Source organism: Megachile rotundata, chromosome 11, assembly GCF_050947335.1.
Source record: "Megachile rotundata isolate GNS110a chromosome 11, iyMegRotu1, whole genome shotgun sequence".
NCBI classification, from domain to species: Eukaryota; Metazoa; Arthropoda; class Insecta; order Hymenoptera; family Megachilidae; genus Megachile; species Megachile rotundata.
The window spans coordinates 14,075,930-14,095,093 of NC_134993.1; the positions used below are offsets into that span (position 1 = coordinate 14,075,930).

At 42.6% G+C, this 19,164-nt stretch overlaps 2 protein-coding genes across 20 annotated transcripts in view; one reads left to right on the forward strand and one right to left on the reverse strand.

Annotated features, from left to right (window-relative positions):
• Positions 1–17,454, reverse strand: part of LOC105664394 (uncharacterized) — a 41,793-nt gene extending 24,339 nt beyond the window's left edge. The window contains exons 1-5 of one of the 6 annotated variants that reach the window (XM_076537404.1): positions 17,319–17,454; positions 16,554–16,821; positions 16,390–16,462; positions 15,871–15,936; positions 15,694–15,760 (exon numbers count right to left, since the gene is read on the reverse strand). In XM_076537404.1, the coding sequence (XP_076393519.1) occupies positions 15,694–15,760; positions 15,871–15,873 (70 nt within the window). In that variant the 5' untranslated portion in view covers positions 15,874–15,936; positions 16,390–16,462; positions 16,554–16,821; positions 17,319–17,454. The other 5 variants (XM_076537409.1, XM_076537406.1, XM_076537407.1 and 2 more) reach the window with 5 other exon arrangements.
• eag (potassium voltage-gated channel protein ether a go-go) overlaps positions 1–19,164 on the forward strand; it is a 59,216-nt gene that overhangs the window by 17,911 nt on the left and 22,141 nt on the right. For 11 of the 14 annotated variants that reach the window (XR_013039912.1, XR_013039913.1, XR_013039914.1 and 8 more), the window contains exons 3-4: positions 18,413–18,513; positions 18,923–19,055. Coding sequence is in view for 9 of the 14 variants with exons in the window: in XM_076537348.1 (XP_076393463.1) it covers positions 18,413–18,513; positions 18,923–19,055 (234 nt within the window). In the remaining 5 variants the exon portion in view is untranslated. The other 3 variants (XM_076537355.1, XM_076537358.1, XM_076537356.1) reach the window with 3 other exon arrangements.

The window sequence follows — 19,164 nt, forward strand, 5'->3', positions numbered from 1 at the left end:
CGCGAATGAATTAACTGGCGGTGGGAGCCGCAGTCACGTACCACGTATGTTTTTCGACGACGGCCAAAAAAGCTGGGGAAAAAAACCGGGAAGAAAAGACGAAAAACGACAAGGAAAAATAAAGAAATTGCCGGCGACACACTTAGGGAGTGTCCGCGTTTTAAGTAACTGGCTAACCGGCCATTAACCCGTTTACAGCGCTTGTAAAACGTAGGGAGCTTTCGGAAACGTTTTCTCCTCGAGAATTACCTGTTTAATAACGCGCCGCTGGAATACTTTATTGCCGGACTAATCAGCCATTTTGTATCAACCTACAACTTGCGAGGCACTTACGTCATTCGCGGGTACATTGCGAAGAAAAAGGCATGATTCGGTTATAATTAAAATCGAACATAAATTACGTGGTGGAAATACGATTCTGGTTTAGCATATGAGTGCGTCACGATATAGGGCAAGGGGTTAACGCCGCCGGTCTACGCAGTCTCGTGAAACGTTAAGCGAATTGATATGTCACAAGCAGAGTACTTTTCTGTTATGAAATTCTAGTGGACTTTATACGATTCGAAATTGGCCCATTTGGTACGCAACGACGTGGCAGCGATTTTCTCGAAGATGGTAGTTTTCCATCGAATGAAAATCAGGGAGTCGATGTCGATTAATTGGCCGGATATTTCATCGAAGCGCGATCCGGTTCGATCGTTGAAAGGAAATTTCCTGTCTCCCTGAACGACGTTAATGTTCGACGAGAGCTTAAACTGCGTTCTTATCTCTGTCGAGATGAAAGGAAAGCCACTTGTTTCGTCAACTTTTTGCTGTTGCCTAATCGAGCACTCGAACTAATCGTTCGATATTTTAATTCTCGCCGGAAGAAACTAAATTCTGCTTTTAATCGAAACTTTCTGTACGTGTTTCGCGGTGAACGCAAACACGCGAGTTTCGAAACTCGGCTGCCTCGTTAAACGGCCGAGAAAAAGTTGTTTTCCAATTTTAAATACGAGGAGAGTTAATTTTTACACGGGCTCACCGCCATTCGGTGACCTTTCGCCGATAAACGAAAGCGTGGTCTGTTCGCGAATGCCGCAGAAAATTTCGCTTTGTACACGGTATTTGCTTTAAAGTGGTCTCGCGTTATATTGCCGGTGGTTGCTAAAGCCATCCAATTACCTGGACAACGTGTTCCATTCGTCAAGTTGCAGTTAATGTACGAATTAACTCGTAGAATTTACTTTTGGGTGGACTCGCGTTATATCGCCGATAGCTGCTACTGTCATCCAATTACCTGGACAACGTGTACAATTTGTCAAGTTGCAGTTCCTGTACAAATTAACTCGTACAATTTACTTTTCGGCAGACTCGCGTTGTATCGCCGGAAAGCGTTAATACCGCTTCCGAATACTTGGACAACTTGTGAATTTATCTACAATATGTAAAGTTTCAGTTTCTGTACGAATTAAGTTGAAATATTCACTTTCGAGTGGACTCTCGTTATATCGCCGAAAACCGTTTCTGCTGTTTTTGAACACTCGGACAATATTCTACTTGTCCAGCTTGAATTCCTGTGCGAATCAACTCGAAGATACTTAGTTTTGACTGATCTCTCGTTATATCGCCGGAAAGCGTTATTACCGTTATCGAGTACTTGGACAACTTGCAAATTTATCTACAATCTGTAGAGTTTCAGTTTCTGTACGAATTAAGTTGAAATATTCACTTTCGAGTGGACTCTCGTTATATCGCCGACAGCTGCTACCACCATCAAATTACTTGGAAAATGCATTTAATTTGTCGAATTTCAGTTCCTATGCGAATTAACTCAATGAATTTACTTTTGAATAGACTCTCGTTATATTGCCGAAAAGCAATGTCACCGCTATCGAATACTCGCACAACGCATTCGATGTATCAAGTTTTTAATTTCTGCATAAATCGACTCGAATTCAGCTGAAAGTATCTCATCAAAAGTTATATCGCCACTTACCGACATAACAAGAGTTTAGTAAACTTTTTCGAACGGTTTGTTTCACTGAAATTCGATCCGTATATCGAAACGTTTCATCAGCGGTCCCTTCAATAATGGAAATAAATGCGGCGTTAATTACGTTCGCCGTTAATTACCGGACACGAGTCGTCGCGAGCGAAGGCGGCACGGATATCAGTTTGTCAATTAGTCCGTGCAAACATTTGCATCACGGTTTTCTCGTAACGTCGCACGCCTACTTGCATGCGTTTCAAAAAGCGGAACAGCCGTGAAAGCGTTGAAATTTGCAGAGAAAACGTTTTAGATAACGTAAAAAATTACGCATGATAAAAGATCAACGGTTAATATCGAGACAATCGCGCAAGCACCGGAAGTGTTTCGAAAATAGAACAGGATATCGAGCGTCTGTTGAAACAGCGCTATCGTTGCATCGTTCTGCCGATATTTCCCTATCTCGCTCTCCTATTTAGAATATTCATCGTGCATTCGTTGCTCGTAGCAGTCTTGCCAAAAATCCGGATGAAACTTAGAAGAGATTCCATCGAAAACACTATTCGGGTCTTTCTCGATTCTCTACTTTCGTCGATGCTTTCTCGCGATATCAAAATTCGACAAAAAATACGGAGCAGAGAAATTTGCATTTTCGAGTCGAGCGGAGAAACTGAATTCGCTCTCGGATTTAAAGGGCACCGTTCTGGTGACGTTTGTCTGTCAGAGGATGTCGATTTTCGATAAAAAAAACCAACGGTATTCTGTTTTCCCGTCAAATGTTTGCCACGCCTTCGACGCCGATAAAAATACAGCTTTTCACGTTCAATTTTCCTCTGGTGTAATTCTTAATTCTTTTTTAAAACTCGCTAAAGTATCGCTATACATTTTTCACGTATAAGAGTGCTTAGAAGTTTGACGCACTCGCCGCTCAAATATGACGCATCTTATTCGGATTATTAATACTCTTCAATTTAAAGTTTATATCTCCCGTCACGAATATAAAATCGCATTCGAATGTTCACGGAATAGCAGAAGCAGAAGTCCGGAAGCTGTGAGATGTTGGCAACGGAAATTCGAAGAACTTTTAAGATTTCGAAAGGATGAAAGATGATCGGTCGTTTTCGGCCGGTCTCGGGTCAGCTCGCTGGGTCATTGGGTCAAACGTTAGGTTACATGGGGTACGGCATACGGTACGCGTTCACAATGCAAACTTGAAGCGTTAGCTGTACGGGCCGGCTCGTTATTCGATGCACGACTATTTTTAGAAACAAGCCGGCCCGAGTGAGAGAAGCGACCGAGTGGCCGGGTCGAGCTCGAATAAAAGATGAATAACTCGTGCTGCACGAGACACGGTGCCCCGTAACCGTAACACCCCACCCGCCAGTCTCGCGATACCGATATCGATTTTAAAACGAGTCCTGTCAATTCGACCCGCAGCGAACGCTAGACAGCTTCGAGGGTTGTTAACCTTTCGACGTCGCCTGTCGATGCCAGAAACCGAATTCGAATGTCCTTTCGACCTGATCCACCCTTCATCGATTAACGTAAGCTCGAGGGCATTTTCGAAGGGGGTGAACTGTACGGAAATTTCTAATATTTTGGAAATACGGGTCTGGGTATAATGCAAAGACTGTCACATAGAAGGACTGAATAGTCTTTGAACTTCTGCCGAACATCCGCCGAGAGCAAAGCGATGAGGTGATAAATATATCGCCACGCGTTATATTACTACGCGTTATATCGCCACGCGTTATATTGCCATGCGTTGGATTACCACGCGTTGAATTACCACGCGTGGAATTCCTACGCATTAGATCGCCACACGTTGGATTACCACGCGTTACATCGCCACGCGTTATATTGCCACGCGTTATATTGCCATGCGTTGGATTACCACGCGTGGAATTTCTACGCATTAGATCGCCACATACTGGATTACCACGCGTTATATCGCCACGCGTTATATTACCATGCTTTATATCGCCACGCGTTATATCGCCACGCGTTATATTGCCATGCGTTGGATTACCACGCGTTGAATTACCACGCGTGGAATTCCTACGCATTAGATCGCCACACACTGGATTACCACGCGTTATATCGCCACGCGTTATATTACCACGCGTTATATCGCCACGCGTTATATTGCCATGCGTTGGATTATCACGCGTGGAATTCCTACGCATTAGATCGCTACACACTGAATTACCACGCGTTATATCGCCACGCGTTATATCGCCACACGTTATATTGCCACCCGTTATATCGCCACGCATTATACTGCCACGCGTTATATTGCCATGCGTTGGATTACCACGCGTGGAATTCCTACGCATTAGATCGCCACACGTTACATTGCCGCGTGATATATCGCCACATGATATATTGCCACTAGTTTTCGCACGTTATCTACCTCGTTTTTAATTAAAAGAAAAATAATTGAAATTCGAAATTATGGCGGAAGTACGACTCTGGGTATAATGCAAAGAATGTCACATAAAAGGATTGAATAGTTTCTGAACTTCTGACGAACTGTTAAGGATGCAGGTCCATTTTAGCAATCTATCACATCCGCCGAGAGCAAAGCGATGAGGCGATAAATGTCTAGGGTGTTTTTCTCGCTGCTTACTTATTCATCGATATTTTGAGGGATACTCGAGTTTGCAATTAACAGACCTCCCTACAGAGTTCCTGCTGTGGATTCCCTTCAGTCAGGCGTCGAAATGACATTGCATAATAGATCAATTAGCAAATGATCCCCGATTCATCTACCCATCCCTGGAGAACGTAACACTCCATAACGATGTAAAGGAATTTCTTTAACTTTGCGATCTAACGATAGTGTAACGTCCGGTAATCGAAAGGAGGTAACATCGCTGAGAAGAAGTAGAAACCACGAATGACTGAAAGGGGCGAAAATGCAACAAGATAGGGTGTGAGGTTAGGGTAGACAATAGGTCGTCGAGTTGTGTTGGTAAGATGGTCGCGATCATCCCTCCGACTTGACATAAATTTCCTCGAAAGCCGGCGGGGCGCTATTTTTAGTCGAAAAGGGGTACGATTGACGTGAAGGTGGAGGAGAAAAGGGAACAGAGATCACGGAAGAACGGAAGCAGTGGTCTGTGCCAGCCGCTCACCCGTAAACACGAAAACCCGGAACATCGGAGAAACTTTTTGTAACCGCACTCTCCTTCCTAGAATGTTTCACTTTCGATCGTGATCGTATTTAATGGATGATTTTATCGTTGATAAACTTTTTATCACCGATACTTTTTATACTGCGCGATCGGAACTTTCTTTTGTAGTTTTTTTTCAGGGGACGACGATATTCTTCTTGCTTATTATACCGTGACGCACTCATGACACTTTCGTGACGCACCAACGTTGCAATTATGACGCACTCTTGACGAACTAGTGACACATGTGACGCACTCTTGACGCACTAGTGATAAATGCGACGCACTCGTGACGCACCAACGATGCCATCATGACGCACTCATGACACATTCGTGACGCACCAACGTTGCAATTATGACGCACTCTTGACGAACTAGTGACACATGTGACGCACTCTTGACGCACTAGTGATAAATGCGACGCACTCGTGACGCACCAACGATGCCATCATGACGCACTCATGACACATTCGTGACGCACCAAAGTTGCAATCATGACGCACTCTCGACGCACTAGTGACACGTGACGCACTCTTGACGCACTAGTGACACGTGACGCACTCGTGACGCACCAACGATGCCATCATGACGCACTGATGACGCACTAGTGACACGTGACGCACTGATGACACACCAATGTCGCACTGATGACGCACTGATGACGCACCAATGACGCAATCACGTCTCACTAGTGACGCAACCGTAATGTAAATTACAGTCACAAAAAAAATATTTTTTTGAAGTATATTTAACAAAAATATATTTAACATCGCAGCAATAATTATGTAAGTTCGACGCACCTGACGCGGAAATCAAAGGTTAAGGGGTGTTTCTACATTCCTACAGTGTTAATATGGCAGCGTTCGCGATCTTAATAAAAAGGAGACGACGTAATCCGGTATTCCTGAAAGTAAGAATCTCGTAATTGCCGTCCGAGGAAAATCCAGTGAACGTGTTACCCGCGGCGAAAAGAAATTAAGGCATGTTTCCACGCGGGTCGGTGACGCAGGGCTGACGGTTGAAGGTATCTCCACGTCGGTTATCAGTGGACGATTGTTCAAAGGTCCCAAGACCGCGTCAAGATCTCTCGTGACGAGCACGAAAGAAACGCCGATAATTTCCTCATACCCCAACGTCTCTTCGTCCCCGATTTCCTTCGACTGTCGGGACTCACCCCCGAGCGACTTTTTATTATTCCACTTGCAAGTATTTTCTATTTTTAGACGGTCCATTTCCAGAACGTCCCACTTCTCGATGTTCCCTTTTCCCCCTACCGCGAATTCTATTTACACATGTTCGCGGAACATCGTTTTCCTTTCCTTCCCCCTTTTTTCGGCAACCTTAATTCCCGCTGCCATTGTGCACGACGATATAATTTCCCCGGTTTCGTTATTGTTCGCATTCGCATCGGCACATCCGGCGGAAGGGCTTTGTCGATCAAGGAACGCCGATATCCGACGATGAAATTCAATTTTAAAGAAACGGGGGAATCGAGCCCCTTGCCTGGGAGCTTTCGTTTTCCTTTGCCATTGTGCTACGCTTTATTTCGTATAAGTGACGTACGAATCCGTGATGAGTGCTTCTTACCTGGGGAATCCACTATCGGTATTCGATGAAGTGGTATAAAAGTAACTAGAGTGAATCTCTGCTTCGCTAACGCAATCTTTTTTCGCTACGAGGTCCTTCAGCTTTGACAATTTTACTCGGATTTTTAATATGCTTCAATTTGGAGTTATAACTTGCATAGTCAACGTAAATTCACATATTTCAATCTTTTCTCTGTGGTTTAATATTATAAAATCATAACAACAGTGGAGTATGTGACAAATAAATTTTTCTTTTACCACAAGTACTAAATAAATTATAATATTCAAGAGAAATGTGATGTCGATAGTAGTACAAATAACAGAAATTTAATTAAAAAAAAAAATTAATGAAACCAAAAACAAACAATATCTGCCAGAGTGCGGTAAAAAATAAGAACCGCGGGTGAGTGACTCGTCGAGTCGAAAAGACGCTCCGCTTTGTTGACGATTAATCTGATTGTACGGCAAATAAGATGAAAGAAAAGCGAGAGGTTAATTAGCGGTCCGATTGAAAGCGTCTACCGAGACGGCAACGTTATTCCGTGGGCTCGTATAATTTATAAACAACGATACACGCGATACCGCAATCTTTTTCTCTCTTGCTCTCGCTTCTTCGCCCGCGAATTTCTTTTTTTCCCGCGTTCTCCTTGAACTTTTCCTCGGTCGAATGCTATTTAATACTCGCTAAGAACCGGCCACGGTTAACATACGAACGATGCTTTGTGATAGGGGAATATTTCTGATGGTGCGGAAAGATCGAATTCTTCGACGAGATCTCTCGTGACGCACCCATGACGCACTCGCAATGCGTTTGTGACGCACTCGTGACGCATTCACGACGGACGTATGACGCATCCACGATCAACATATCTTGCAACTTTGGTGCGTCAAGGGTGCGTCGTGATTGCGAGTTCGGCGCGTCACGAGTGCGTCATTGGTGTGTCACGTATGGCAATAGTGCGTCATTGGTTTGTCGCGTGTGGTAATAGTGCGTCATGATTGCGACTTCGGTGCGTCATGGGTGCGTCATGATTGCGACTTCGGTGCATCATGGGTGCGTCATGATTGCGACTTCGGTGCGTCATTAGTGCGTCACGTGTGTCACTAGTGCGTCGGCAGTGCGTCATGATGGTATCATTTATGCGCCATAGGTGCGTCACTAGTGTGTCATGATGGCATTGTTGGTGCGTCATTGGTGCGTCACGTGCGTCATTAATACGCCAAGAGTGCGTCATGGTTATAACTTTAGTGCGTCACGAGTGCGTCACACATGCCACTAGTGCGTCAAGAGTGCGTCATGATTGTAACTAGTGCGTCACTATTGCGTCAAGAGTGCGTCATTAATGCGCCAAGAGTGCGTCATGGTTGTAACTTTAGTACGCCACGAGTGTGTCACGTATGTCACTAGTGCGTCACGAGTGCATCATGATTGTAACTTTAGTGCGTCAAGAGTGCGGCAAGAGTGCGTCAAGAGTGCGTCATTAATGCGCCAAGAGTGCGTCATGGTTGTAACTTTAGTGCGTCACGAGTGTGTCACGTATGCCACTGGTGCGTCATGATTGTAACTTTAGTGCGTCACTAGTGCGTCAAGAGTGCGTCATTAATGGTGAACAAGTAAACTCTATTAAATTCTCTCCAATCAATTCTGTATTTTCGATTATATTATTTTTAGTTAGTCGACCCATGAGTTTCCTCGAATGTTGTCAATTCTACCGAAATCCAACAATACTTGATTCAATAGATTTAATTAATACTTAATATCATTCATATCGATCGATTTGAAATTTCGCAAAAGATCGATCGCGACACTGACACGCTTTCCAAACGAAAAGCGAAACTGTACCGATTACTGGCACGACTCGAGATCGCGTGCCGTCGGTCCCGTTGGAAATCTGCCCCAAGGCTGATCAGGAATTCCGGTGACAAGCAGCCGGCTCGTACCAGCCAAACGTACGCAGTCACATTTTTCTCCGCTTTTATTTATTCGATTGCGTGGGGCACCGCCGACATAAAAAGGCAATAACAAATGTGGGCCGATGTTTCTGAAAGCTCCAACTTTTACTACCCTCCACGTACACGCACTGCCATTGATTCCTTATATTTCCTTAGCTATTTCTTAGTTACTTTCTTTTATTACTCCTCCGATTTTGTTCTTCATGCTAACTAGTTTTAGAGTTCGTAAATTTTGTCGGGATCCGGAAACGTGGGACGTTTGTACGAATTTATTTTGGGCATTTTAGAAATATAACTTAGGAGATTGTTATATACTGATTTAATTTAACGTAGGCACAAGAGGCACTTAATAAAATGTTTAATGGTCACTTATATTTAAACTTGAATTCAATTTGTAATCTGCAGAATGTAGCTTCATATGTGATCTGCAGAATGTAGCTTCATATGTGATCTATACAATGTAGCTTCATATGTGATCTATACAATGTAGCTTCATATGTGATCTATACAATGTAGCTTCATATGTGATCTACGTAACGTAGCTTTATATGTGATCTACATAGTGTAGCTTCATATGTGATCTACACAATGTAGCTTCATATTTGATCTACACAATGCAGCTTCATATGTGATCTACATAATGTAGCTTCATATGTGATCTACATAATATAGCTTCATATGTGATCTACATAATGTAGCTTCATATGTGATCTACATAATGCAGCTTCATATGTGATCTACATAATGCAGCTTCATATGTGATCTACATAATGTAGTTTCACATAAAGCGACGAAAGACAGTTACAAAGTATAAAATCAATTTTAAAAAAATATTTGAGCAGCAAAGGACACAGGTTGTAGGTCGCAGTACAAGCAGAGTATCAAGTTCGGTATCGATGTCAATTGATCGAAAAGTTCGAGCATTATTCCAGCGTAATCCTCGCGAAGAATCCTCACGAGTGAATCATCGTGACAGGTTAAACTGCGTTCTCATCGATGCCAAACGATCGATACACCCTTTCAAACTGTCGAAGCTGACGCGTCGAAAAAATCTGTGTAGACGAGAAAATTCGACGCCGTGAGAATTCGATAACGATCAGTTATGGCGAAGAATTTGGCTTCATTAAAAATAGAGGGAAGAGAGGAAGAAAATAATAATCGAAAACACAGGATTGATCGGAGGGAATTTAATAGACTTTACTCGTTCGCGGCCAGGCATTGTGCCGTTCACCGATCATTGAAAATTGCCGATATTCAACGCGACGAATACGGAATACGGGAACGAGCCCCGGTGAATGACAACGAGATAACCGAATCAACAGGACGCTATCTCCGTTATTAGGAAGGCCGACGATTTCCTCGAATAATGGCTGCACTACGTGCCCGTACATATTCGATGTGTGTGCTCGAGAACGCGGCCGAATAACCAACATTATCAGCGAAAGGACTGTTTCGCAGAAGAAAAAAAAACCGCTGAAATTGCGCCGTTCGATCGTCTTTGAATTCCACGCGTTATATTGCCATGCATTATATTGCCATGCGTTGGATTATCACGCGTAGAATTCCTATGCATTAGATCGCCACACGTTATATTACCACGCGTTATATCGCCATGCGTTGAATTACCACGCGTGGAATTCCTACGCGTTATAGTGCCACGCGTTATATCGCCACGCGTTATATTGCCACGCGTTGAATTACCACGCGTGGAATTCCTACGCGTTATATTGCCACGCGTGGAATTCCTACGCGTTGAATTACCACGCGTGGAATTCCTACGCGTTATATTGCCACGCGTTGAATTACCACGCGTGGAATTCCTACGCGTTATATTGCCACGCGTGGAATTCCTACGCGTTATATTGCCACGCGTGGAATTCCTACGCATTAGATCGCCACACGTTGGATTACGATGCGTTATATCGCCACGCGTTATATAGGCACGCGTTATATCGCCACGTGTTATATTGCCACGCGTTATATTACCACGCGTTATATTGCCATGCGTTGAATTACCACGCGTGGAATTCCTACGCATTAGATCGCCACACACTGGATTACCACGCGTTATATCGCCACGCGTTATATTGCCACGCGTTATATTGCCACGCGTCGGATTACCATGCGTGGAATTCCTACGCATTAGATCGCCACACGTCACATTACCGCGTGATATATCGCCACATGATATATTGCCACTAGTTTTCGCACGTTATCTACCTCGGTTTTAATTAAAAAAAAAATAACTGAAGTTCGAAATTATGGCGAATAAAATTTGACGCCGTTGTACGTTTCTTTCGGTCACGAAATCGTTTCTAATATTCTCCACTTCTGTTCGAGATTATCAACGGTTAATCGGCGTTAAGGATTTGATAAATCCCGTGGGTCATCGATAATGATGATTGGTCGACGCTCGTAGTTGTATGAAACTTCGAGATCGTCCAGATTGTCACGAAAGTGGACGAATACGCAATAATGTCGGGCGCGGTTCGGCCGAGTGACACGCGATATGATTGAAAGCAAAAAAGTATACAGGTTCTTTCGAAAAAGTACACCGTCGAAACTTTAGATCGTACACGATTAAGCGAATGTGGAAGCCCTTTATCGTCGATCGAGATACGAGCACGTAATGATCGACCTTTCGAAAGTTTCCGATTCGATTAGACGGAACGCTCTTCGTTCTTGAACGTGTTGCCACGCGTTATATTGCCACGTGTGCGATTTTTATGCGTTAAATTACTACAAGATTAATTGTCTCGCGTTATATTGCCACGCATTATATTGCCACGCGTGTCATTTCTGCGTATTAGATCGCAATGCGTTATATCGCTGCGTGATATATTACCACGCGTTATATTGCCACGCGTGGAATTCCTACGCATTAGATCGCCACGCGTTGGATTACCACGCGCTAGATCGCCACGCGTTGGATTACCACGCGTTATATCGCCACGCATTATATTGCCACGCGTTGGATTACCACGCGTTATATCGCCACGCGTTATATTGCTGCGCATTATATTGCCACGCGTTGGATTATTACGCGTCGAATTCCTACGAATTAGATCGCCACGCGTTGGATTACCACGCGTTATATCGCCACGCGTTATATCGCCTCGCGTTATATTGCCACGCGTTATATCGCCACGCGTTATATTGCCACGCGTTGGATTACCACGCGTGGAATTCCTACGCATTAGATCGCCACACATTACATTGCCGCGTGATATATCGCCACATGATATATTGCCACTAGTTATATCGCCACGCATTAAATCATCGGACGTATAATTTCTACGCATTAGACTGCTATGCGTTATATTGCTACTCATTATATTTATAAAAGTTATATTGCCTCGTGATATATTGCCACTCGATATATTCGCTACGCAATACGTTGTTGCATGTTATATCAACACACAATATATTTGTTACGCATTACAATGCGATATATTGTCCCCTGTTATATCGCCACGTGTTACATTGCCTCGTGATATATTGCCACTCGATATATTAGCTACGCAATACATTGTTGCACTTTATATCACCGCGCAATATAGTTGTTATGCATTACTATGCGATATATTGTCCCCTGTTATATCGCCACGTGTTACATTCCCTCGTGATATATTGCCACTCGATATATTAACTACGCGATACATTGTTCCATGTTATATCGCCGCGTAATATATTTGTTACGCATTACAACGTGATATATTGTCCCCTATTATATCGCCACGTGTTATATTGCCAGGCATTTGTGCGCCTCGCAAGACCAAGGTCCCAATTTTCGTACCGCGAAAGGATTGAACCTCAATAGGGTTCTGTATATTTAAAAAATAAATTTCCGCGAAAAAAGGCACGTGTACGTTTCGTAAGCACAGTAACGCTCGATCGTGCAAACGTCTCGTGTGTCCGTCGAGATTATCCGCGAAACGATCGAGATAGAGCGACTGGTTCAAACTTCTTACACGCTCCGTGGAAGGTCGAGTTGACAATTAACCGTGATAATCCACGAGTCGTAATTTACGAGCGGCAAAATCTTCTGGTTCGGCTGGAAATCGTGGTATCGCGTGGGCCGCGGGTAATTGGGTTTAGCAAGGATACGCTCAGGATGCTTTTTTTTTCTAAGGGAGAAGCGCGAAAAGGAAGAAACTTGAAATTGACCACGGTCATAGAGGTGCGAGCGGAGTGGTCAAGGCGCACCTGCAGGTGCGTGCATATGCACCTTGACCCAGCGATCCGGCTTCTGTCGCGTGCGAATCAAGATTAAGTAGTCAGCCTGGCTGACCTTACTCTCGGTAAACACGATCGCCAGGTGCGTAACGTGCTATGCTTTCTCCTTCTTAGAGTTCTCCTTTCTAACACCCACTAATAGCAATCGCATACAAGTATAATTTTAAAGCTAGTCCGAATCAAGACAATTATTTATTAAATTATATAAAATTTATTCGCGTGTTATTCCTGAGAATGCTCTGGTAAAAGGTTCATCCTGCTCACGGAATTATCTTGCAAACATCAGCTCAGCGGCGGTCAACGTGTTTTAATTCCCAGCGGTTATTTTAACAACTCGGTTAGAGGAAAGTGAAATTTCATATTGCGGCGAAACAAGCGAGCACGTGTATACGCGTACAATTTCACATACGATGTCCGATGTTTAATGGACTTTTCTACTTAAGAGGCCAGCAAAGTGCTCCGAACCGTCCCGAACATCTTTCCCCTTTCGCGTGAAAGCTCTGATTTACCCTTGGACGCTCGTACTTCTTGATTCCGTGGAATGAAACGGGTAAACAAGCAAAAACACGGAGCAAGAAAGACGGAATAACGGAAGACATTGAAAACAGAGTTTAATTCGTTCAGCGGGTCACCGATAATCGCTGCGCGCTCCGATAAAATGCAGGCCACGATTAGTCATATCGACTCGCTAGTTACTTCAAAAACTTCAGGTTACTGCAAATTATATATTGAATTGGATATATGATGTCAATTGTTATGTTACTTAATTTGTTACTGAATTTTTTATTGAATTTGTTATTGAATTTGTTAGTGAATTTGTTACTGAATTTGTTACTGAATTTGTTACTGAATTTGTTACTGAATTTGTCACTGAATTTGTCACTGAATTTGCTATTGAATTTGTTACTGAATTTGTTACTGAATTTGTTACTGAATTTGTCACTGAATTTGTTACTGAATTTGTTACTGAATTTGTTACTGAATTTGTTATTGAATTTGCTACTGAATTTGTTATTGAATTTTTTACTGAATTTGCTATTGAATTTGCTACTGAATTTGTTACTGAATTTGTCACTGAATTTGTTACTGAATTTGTTACTGAATTTGTTACTGAATTTGTTACTGAATTTGCTATTGAATTTGTCACTGAATTTGCTATTGAATTTGTTACTAAATTTGTTACTAAATTTGTTACTGAATTTGCTATTGAATTTGTCACTGAATTTGCTATTGAATTTGTTACTAAATTTGTTACTAAATTTGTTACTAAATTTGTTACTGAATTTGTCACTGAATTTGTCACTGAATTTGCTATTGAATTTGCTACTAAATTTGTCACTGAATTTGTTACTAAATTTGTTACTAAATTTGTTACTGAATTTATACATTACTAAATTTATACATTACTGAATTTATACATCAAAAGAATCTTTAGACTTATAAGAATGTTAGCAAAGATGGAAACCGGACTCGTGGCACCGCACAGTCGGACCAATATTTAACTCCTTCACTGTACGAACCTTAATGGACTATTCTACTAGCACCACGCCCAAGATGCGACTAGTGATGTCTTTATTTTCCCCGGTAAAAGTCTGCTCTCCACGCAAAACAGAAATTTTCTATCCAAGCAGCTTCCTTGTTAGAATTTTTTAATCCCGTTTGGAATTGTACGAAACGTGGAGCTTTCCGTGGCGGAAAGTGGTTCAAGTACAGGCATGCAACCATGCTTCTCCACCGAAATAACGATCACACCTCTGCTGCACTGTTTACCCGAGAGACCAACTATCGATTACGCCGCGCGATAAATATAACGGCGACCGAAGTCTTTCTTCGACGTGTAGTCAATGCTCGTTGTCAAGATGTGCGCCTTTAAACGGAGGTTAAATCGAGAAACTTAACTGCAGATGTAATTGAAATAGTTGGTGAAGTTTCACCTTTTGAACGTCTTAGAAATCTTGAGAACTTCTCGTAGCAAACGGTGATACGTCTTCACAAATTTCTATACAATGTCTTCACATATTCTGTTCACAAGGACACCGTTAGCATGATCATTTATAATCCTTGAACCCATCTTGGATCCAAACTTGCCTCAGAAAGAAGAAAGCTTCCAACGAAAAGCACCCTCCATCGATTTCTATTTTTCTAATCTTTCAGCGACAGTGGATCGAAGCATAACTAGCTCATAAATCGAGCTATTAGACGTAAGCCGATGTCCAATGTTATCGCGACTTATTGCTCATTTGCCGGAAGGAAATATTTGCCCGTGGACGATAAAGTCGTGTAACGAGCGGGGCAAGTATTAATAGGCGCACAGAAATTAGAATAAATGCCGTAATAACCGGTTGTTCGTGAAACACAACCCCGTTACCTTATTTTCTTCCCCTGTGTTCCTCCGCGTTTATCGAGCAACCATCGCGAAACAAAACGTTTCCAAGCTGCACGTTCGCCTCTTAGAATTCGCTCAATTAGCAATCTGCCGCTTACCACTTGTTCGTTATTCAACCTCTACCTATTATCGATTTCCGTAGGCTCTTTAAAATCATTCGCCTCGTTTCTTCGGTTAACCGAAACCGGGGTCAGGCATTTTCGTTGGATGGCGGAACGAGATAGGTCTATTTACTGCGAGCATCGAATTCGTGAAACGTTTCATCTACATCTGTGATGTCTTTGTATTTTTCTTCTGTGGATTTTACGCTTCGGTGAACGTGAATCGATGTCCGAAACACGGGCAGTTTTACTGACAATGTTTGGTCAAAATGCTTGGAAGACTTACCATTGATGTTTCTATTCCAACGACGATAGGTTGTGGAAACTGGACGCCTACATAGCTTACATTCTTCCTAAAAATATTGTATACAGTGTTACATATGTAATACAAATATAGCAAAACAAGTATTTAATAACAGAGAAATAATAACTTGAAAGATATGTTTATACATTGATAAATTACCATGGACAATTTTCAAGTGCTTATCCTTATCAAGACTTGTACATCATTTACAATGAAGACATCTTCCTAAAAATATATTGTATACAGTGTTACACATGTGATACAAATATAAAAGAAGTAGTGCTAGTCAGAGAAATAATAAGTTCAAAGATATTTTTATACATTGACAAATTACCATGAACAATTTTTCCAACTGTTTGTCCTTATCAAGACTTGTACATCATTTACAATGAAGACATATTCCTAAAAATATATTGTATACAGTATTACACATGTGATACAAATATAAAATGAGTAGTAGTCAGAAAAATAATAACTTGAAAGATATGTTCATACATTGATAAATTACCATGGACAATTTTTCCAACTGCTTGTCCTTATCAAGACTTGTACGTCATTTACAATGAAGACATCCTCCTAAAATTATATACACAGTACTATACATGTGACATAAATATAAAACAAGTAGTGTCAGAAAAATAATAACGTGAATAATATGTTTATACGTTGATAGGTTACCATAAAAAATGTTTCCAAGTGCATATCCTTATTACAACATGGCTGCCTACATTCTTTACAATGAAGCATCTTCCTAAAAATATATACATAACCTTACACATATGTTCCAACATAAAACAAGTAGTAGTCAGAGAAATAATTTGAAAAATGTCAAAAGTACCTACCAGAAAAAAATACCTTCGTTCACTAAGGGCGATAGAGTGTATTTACTATCGCGCGACGAGGTAAGAAGGTGATCGAGCTTGAGAGAGGATGAAGGTGGTCGGGGTAGACGGTTACGAGCAAGAGGCACTTTGATCGAGTGTGCCTACTCGAATGGCGGCTGTTCGTCTCGAAGAGCCCCTGAGCTGTGCATCCTCGGAACGCGCGGCCAACGCCTATGCAACAGGAACTCGAAAACAGTCGGAGGATCTTCGAGGGGCTTGGCACACTCTGTAAAGCATTAAACGAATCAGATTCGATCGAACCGCGAGAAACTGTTTCTTTTATTCGGGAATATCCAATTAGTTTGTTTGTCTGAACGCGTTTCTATAACAATTCCGTCTCTGAATTTCACCTTACCGATCGTTCCGTGTTTTCGAAGCATGGGACCTTTTAACGCGTTTATCGAGACAGCTACGGCAAATCCGATTCAGCAGAACGGAGTGCCTCTTGAATATGGATGAGATTAACGGGCTGATGTAAGAGAACATTTGAAGCCCCTGGCGATAAACAGGCCTCCACTTCCGCCCGTGTTCCGTCAAGATCAACTTTTAAGTGTTCTCGATCGCGTTTATAACCGCACGTTTTACTGACTCCTCATAATTTTTTTACCGACGAAAACACTTCCGAAGACGACCCGAAGGAAATTAGTAAAGTATTCGAATAATAGAACGGTATTCGATTTGTGAAACTTGCAAATTCGACGGAGGGTAAACGAAAAAGTGCACCTGTAAGGACGACAGATGTCCTGCGGATCGATGCACGGTTCGAGTGTCGATTCGGTAATCGTAATCGGATCAATCGATGTATTCTCCCGGTCGTTAACGACGTTACGTTGATTTCCTAACCGAAGCTCTCTCGGGTGACGGTTCACGAACCAGAATACGTCGATTTCGACTGGATAGTCAAAAGGATCACCGGAGGTGTGCACGTAAAGCCATAGTACGTGGCCTTGACCCGTTTCGAACGAGTGACCGAGGTCAGGAACATGGAAACAGTGGCAAATGGCGAAGCTCGTTCGCGTGGCGTGCATAGAAAGCGAGTTAACTCGCGCGTGCACGCGTGATTATCGTCATCGTTCTGGGAGAAATGGCAAACGTTCGGGAAAATGAAGGAACGAAGGCTGCGAGTTCTCTCTTCAAGCGCAACGGTATTGACATCTGCGTTTCTCTTAAAAATGCGAAAATGCATTTACATTTTGCGGAGGAACCACTTGACTCGACTCGTACGCGTTCGGCTTGATTCGATTCGGTTTAATTCGGCGCAATTCGGTTCGACTCGGCTGCACTCAAGTGACGGAGATTACGAACACGAAAATGTCAAAATGCAATCGACTTTGGTAATGCGGTTAATAACTTTAGAAGAGTGAAGAGAAATAGATAAGCACGAAATATCTTTTGACGCTCTGTTTCTAACCGGCAACGAACCACGGCTTCTAAAACAGCGTTTTATTATTAAACGCGTGACGTGCAGACGTCGCGAGTTGCGGAAATAAAAGAAAGAGGGAACTCGGAGATACAGCTTGGTCCGTCGCGAATAAAGCAACCTCGGTGTTTTGGCAAACAAATGGAGCAACACGGGAACGTGTCGTGACTTCAATAATAAAGACACAGCTGAATACCGAGGGAAAAGGATTGTTCCATCTTTCTAGTTAGGGAAAATAACGGAGAACCTCGAGACAGCCACCGTTCGAATTTCCCGCCAAATTCTGGTATGACGCAATCTCGATTAAAATTGCGCTACAAAATTAATTACTTAACATCGCGTTTTCAAACATCGTGTTGCTTTTTATGACCTATACCGTACGTTTTTCTGTTCACAGCTGACAGCAGTTTTCTCCTGGCGAACGCTCAGATCGTCGACTTCCCTATTGTCTATTGCAACGAAAGCTTTTGCAAAATCTCTGGCTATAATCGTGCCGAGGTAACGAAACATTCTCGTGAGCTTTTTAAATTGCGTTAAAAAGAATGAAGACCGTGCATGTTACGAGGTACCTTCGAAATTTGTTTTAACCGTAATCCATGATTTTTCGTTGCTACCCCGGTAATTTCATTCGCGAAAATCACACCGTTGATCCGATTATCCAAGAGTGTCCACGAAGATATAATCGGTTTAATGTAATTGTACGTTACACGAGGGTGGCGCACCTGGCCGACCAATTTTAATCTAGTTTCCGGTGTCGGTCGCACGCGCCACCGTTAATACATCCCGTAAAAAAACGTCACGGATCCTCCTCTACACGCCTATTCCGTAATTCGATGCTTTCCTATTATTTCTTCCATTATTCCAGCGGGGATTGTGATAATATCGCGATATCAATTGTACCGAACAGGTTATGCAAAAGTCCTGCCGCTGCGGATTCATGTACGGGGAGTTGACGGACAAAGAGACGATCGCCAGGATCGAGGAATGCCTCGAGGGCCAGATTCACGATCAATTCGAGATCCTGCTGTACAAGAAGAACAGTAAGTACCAACGATAATCGACGCATGGGAAGCTTAATTAATGTGCGGTGTTCGTGGCTTCTTTCATCGTCGGAATCGACGATGTTTATTCACGACAAGGTTCAACCAC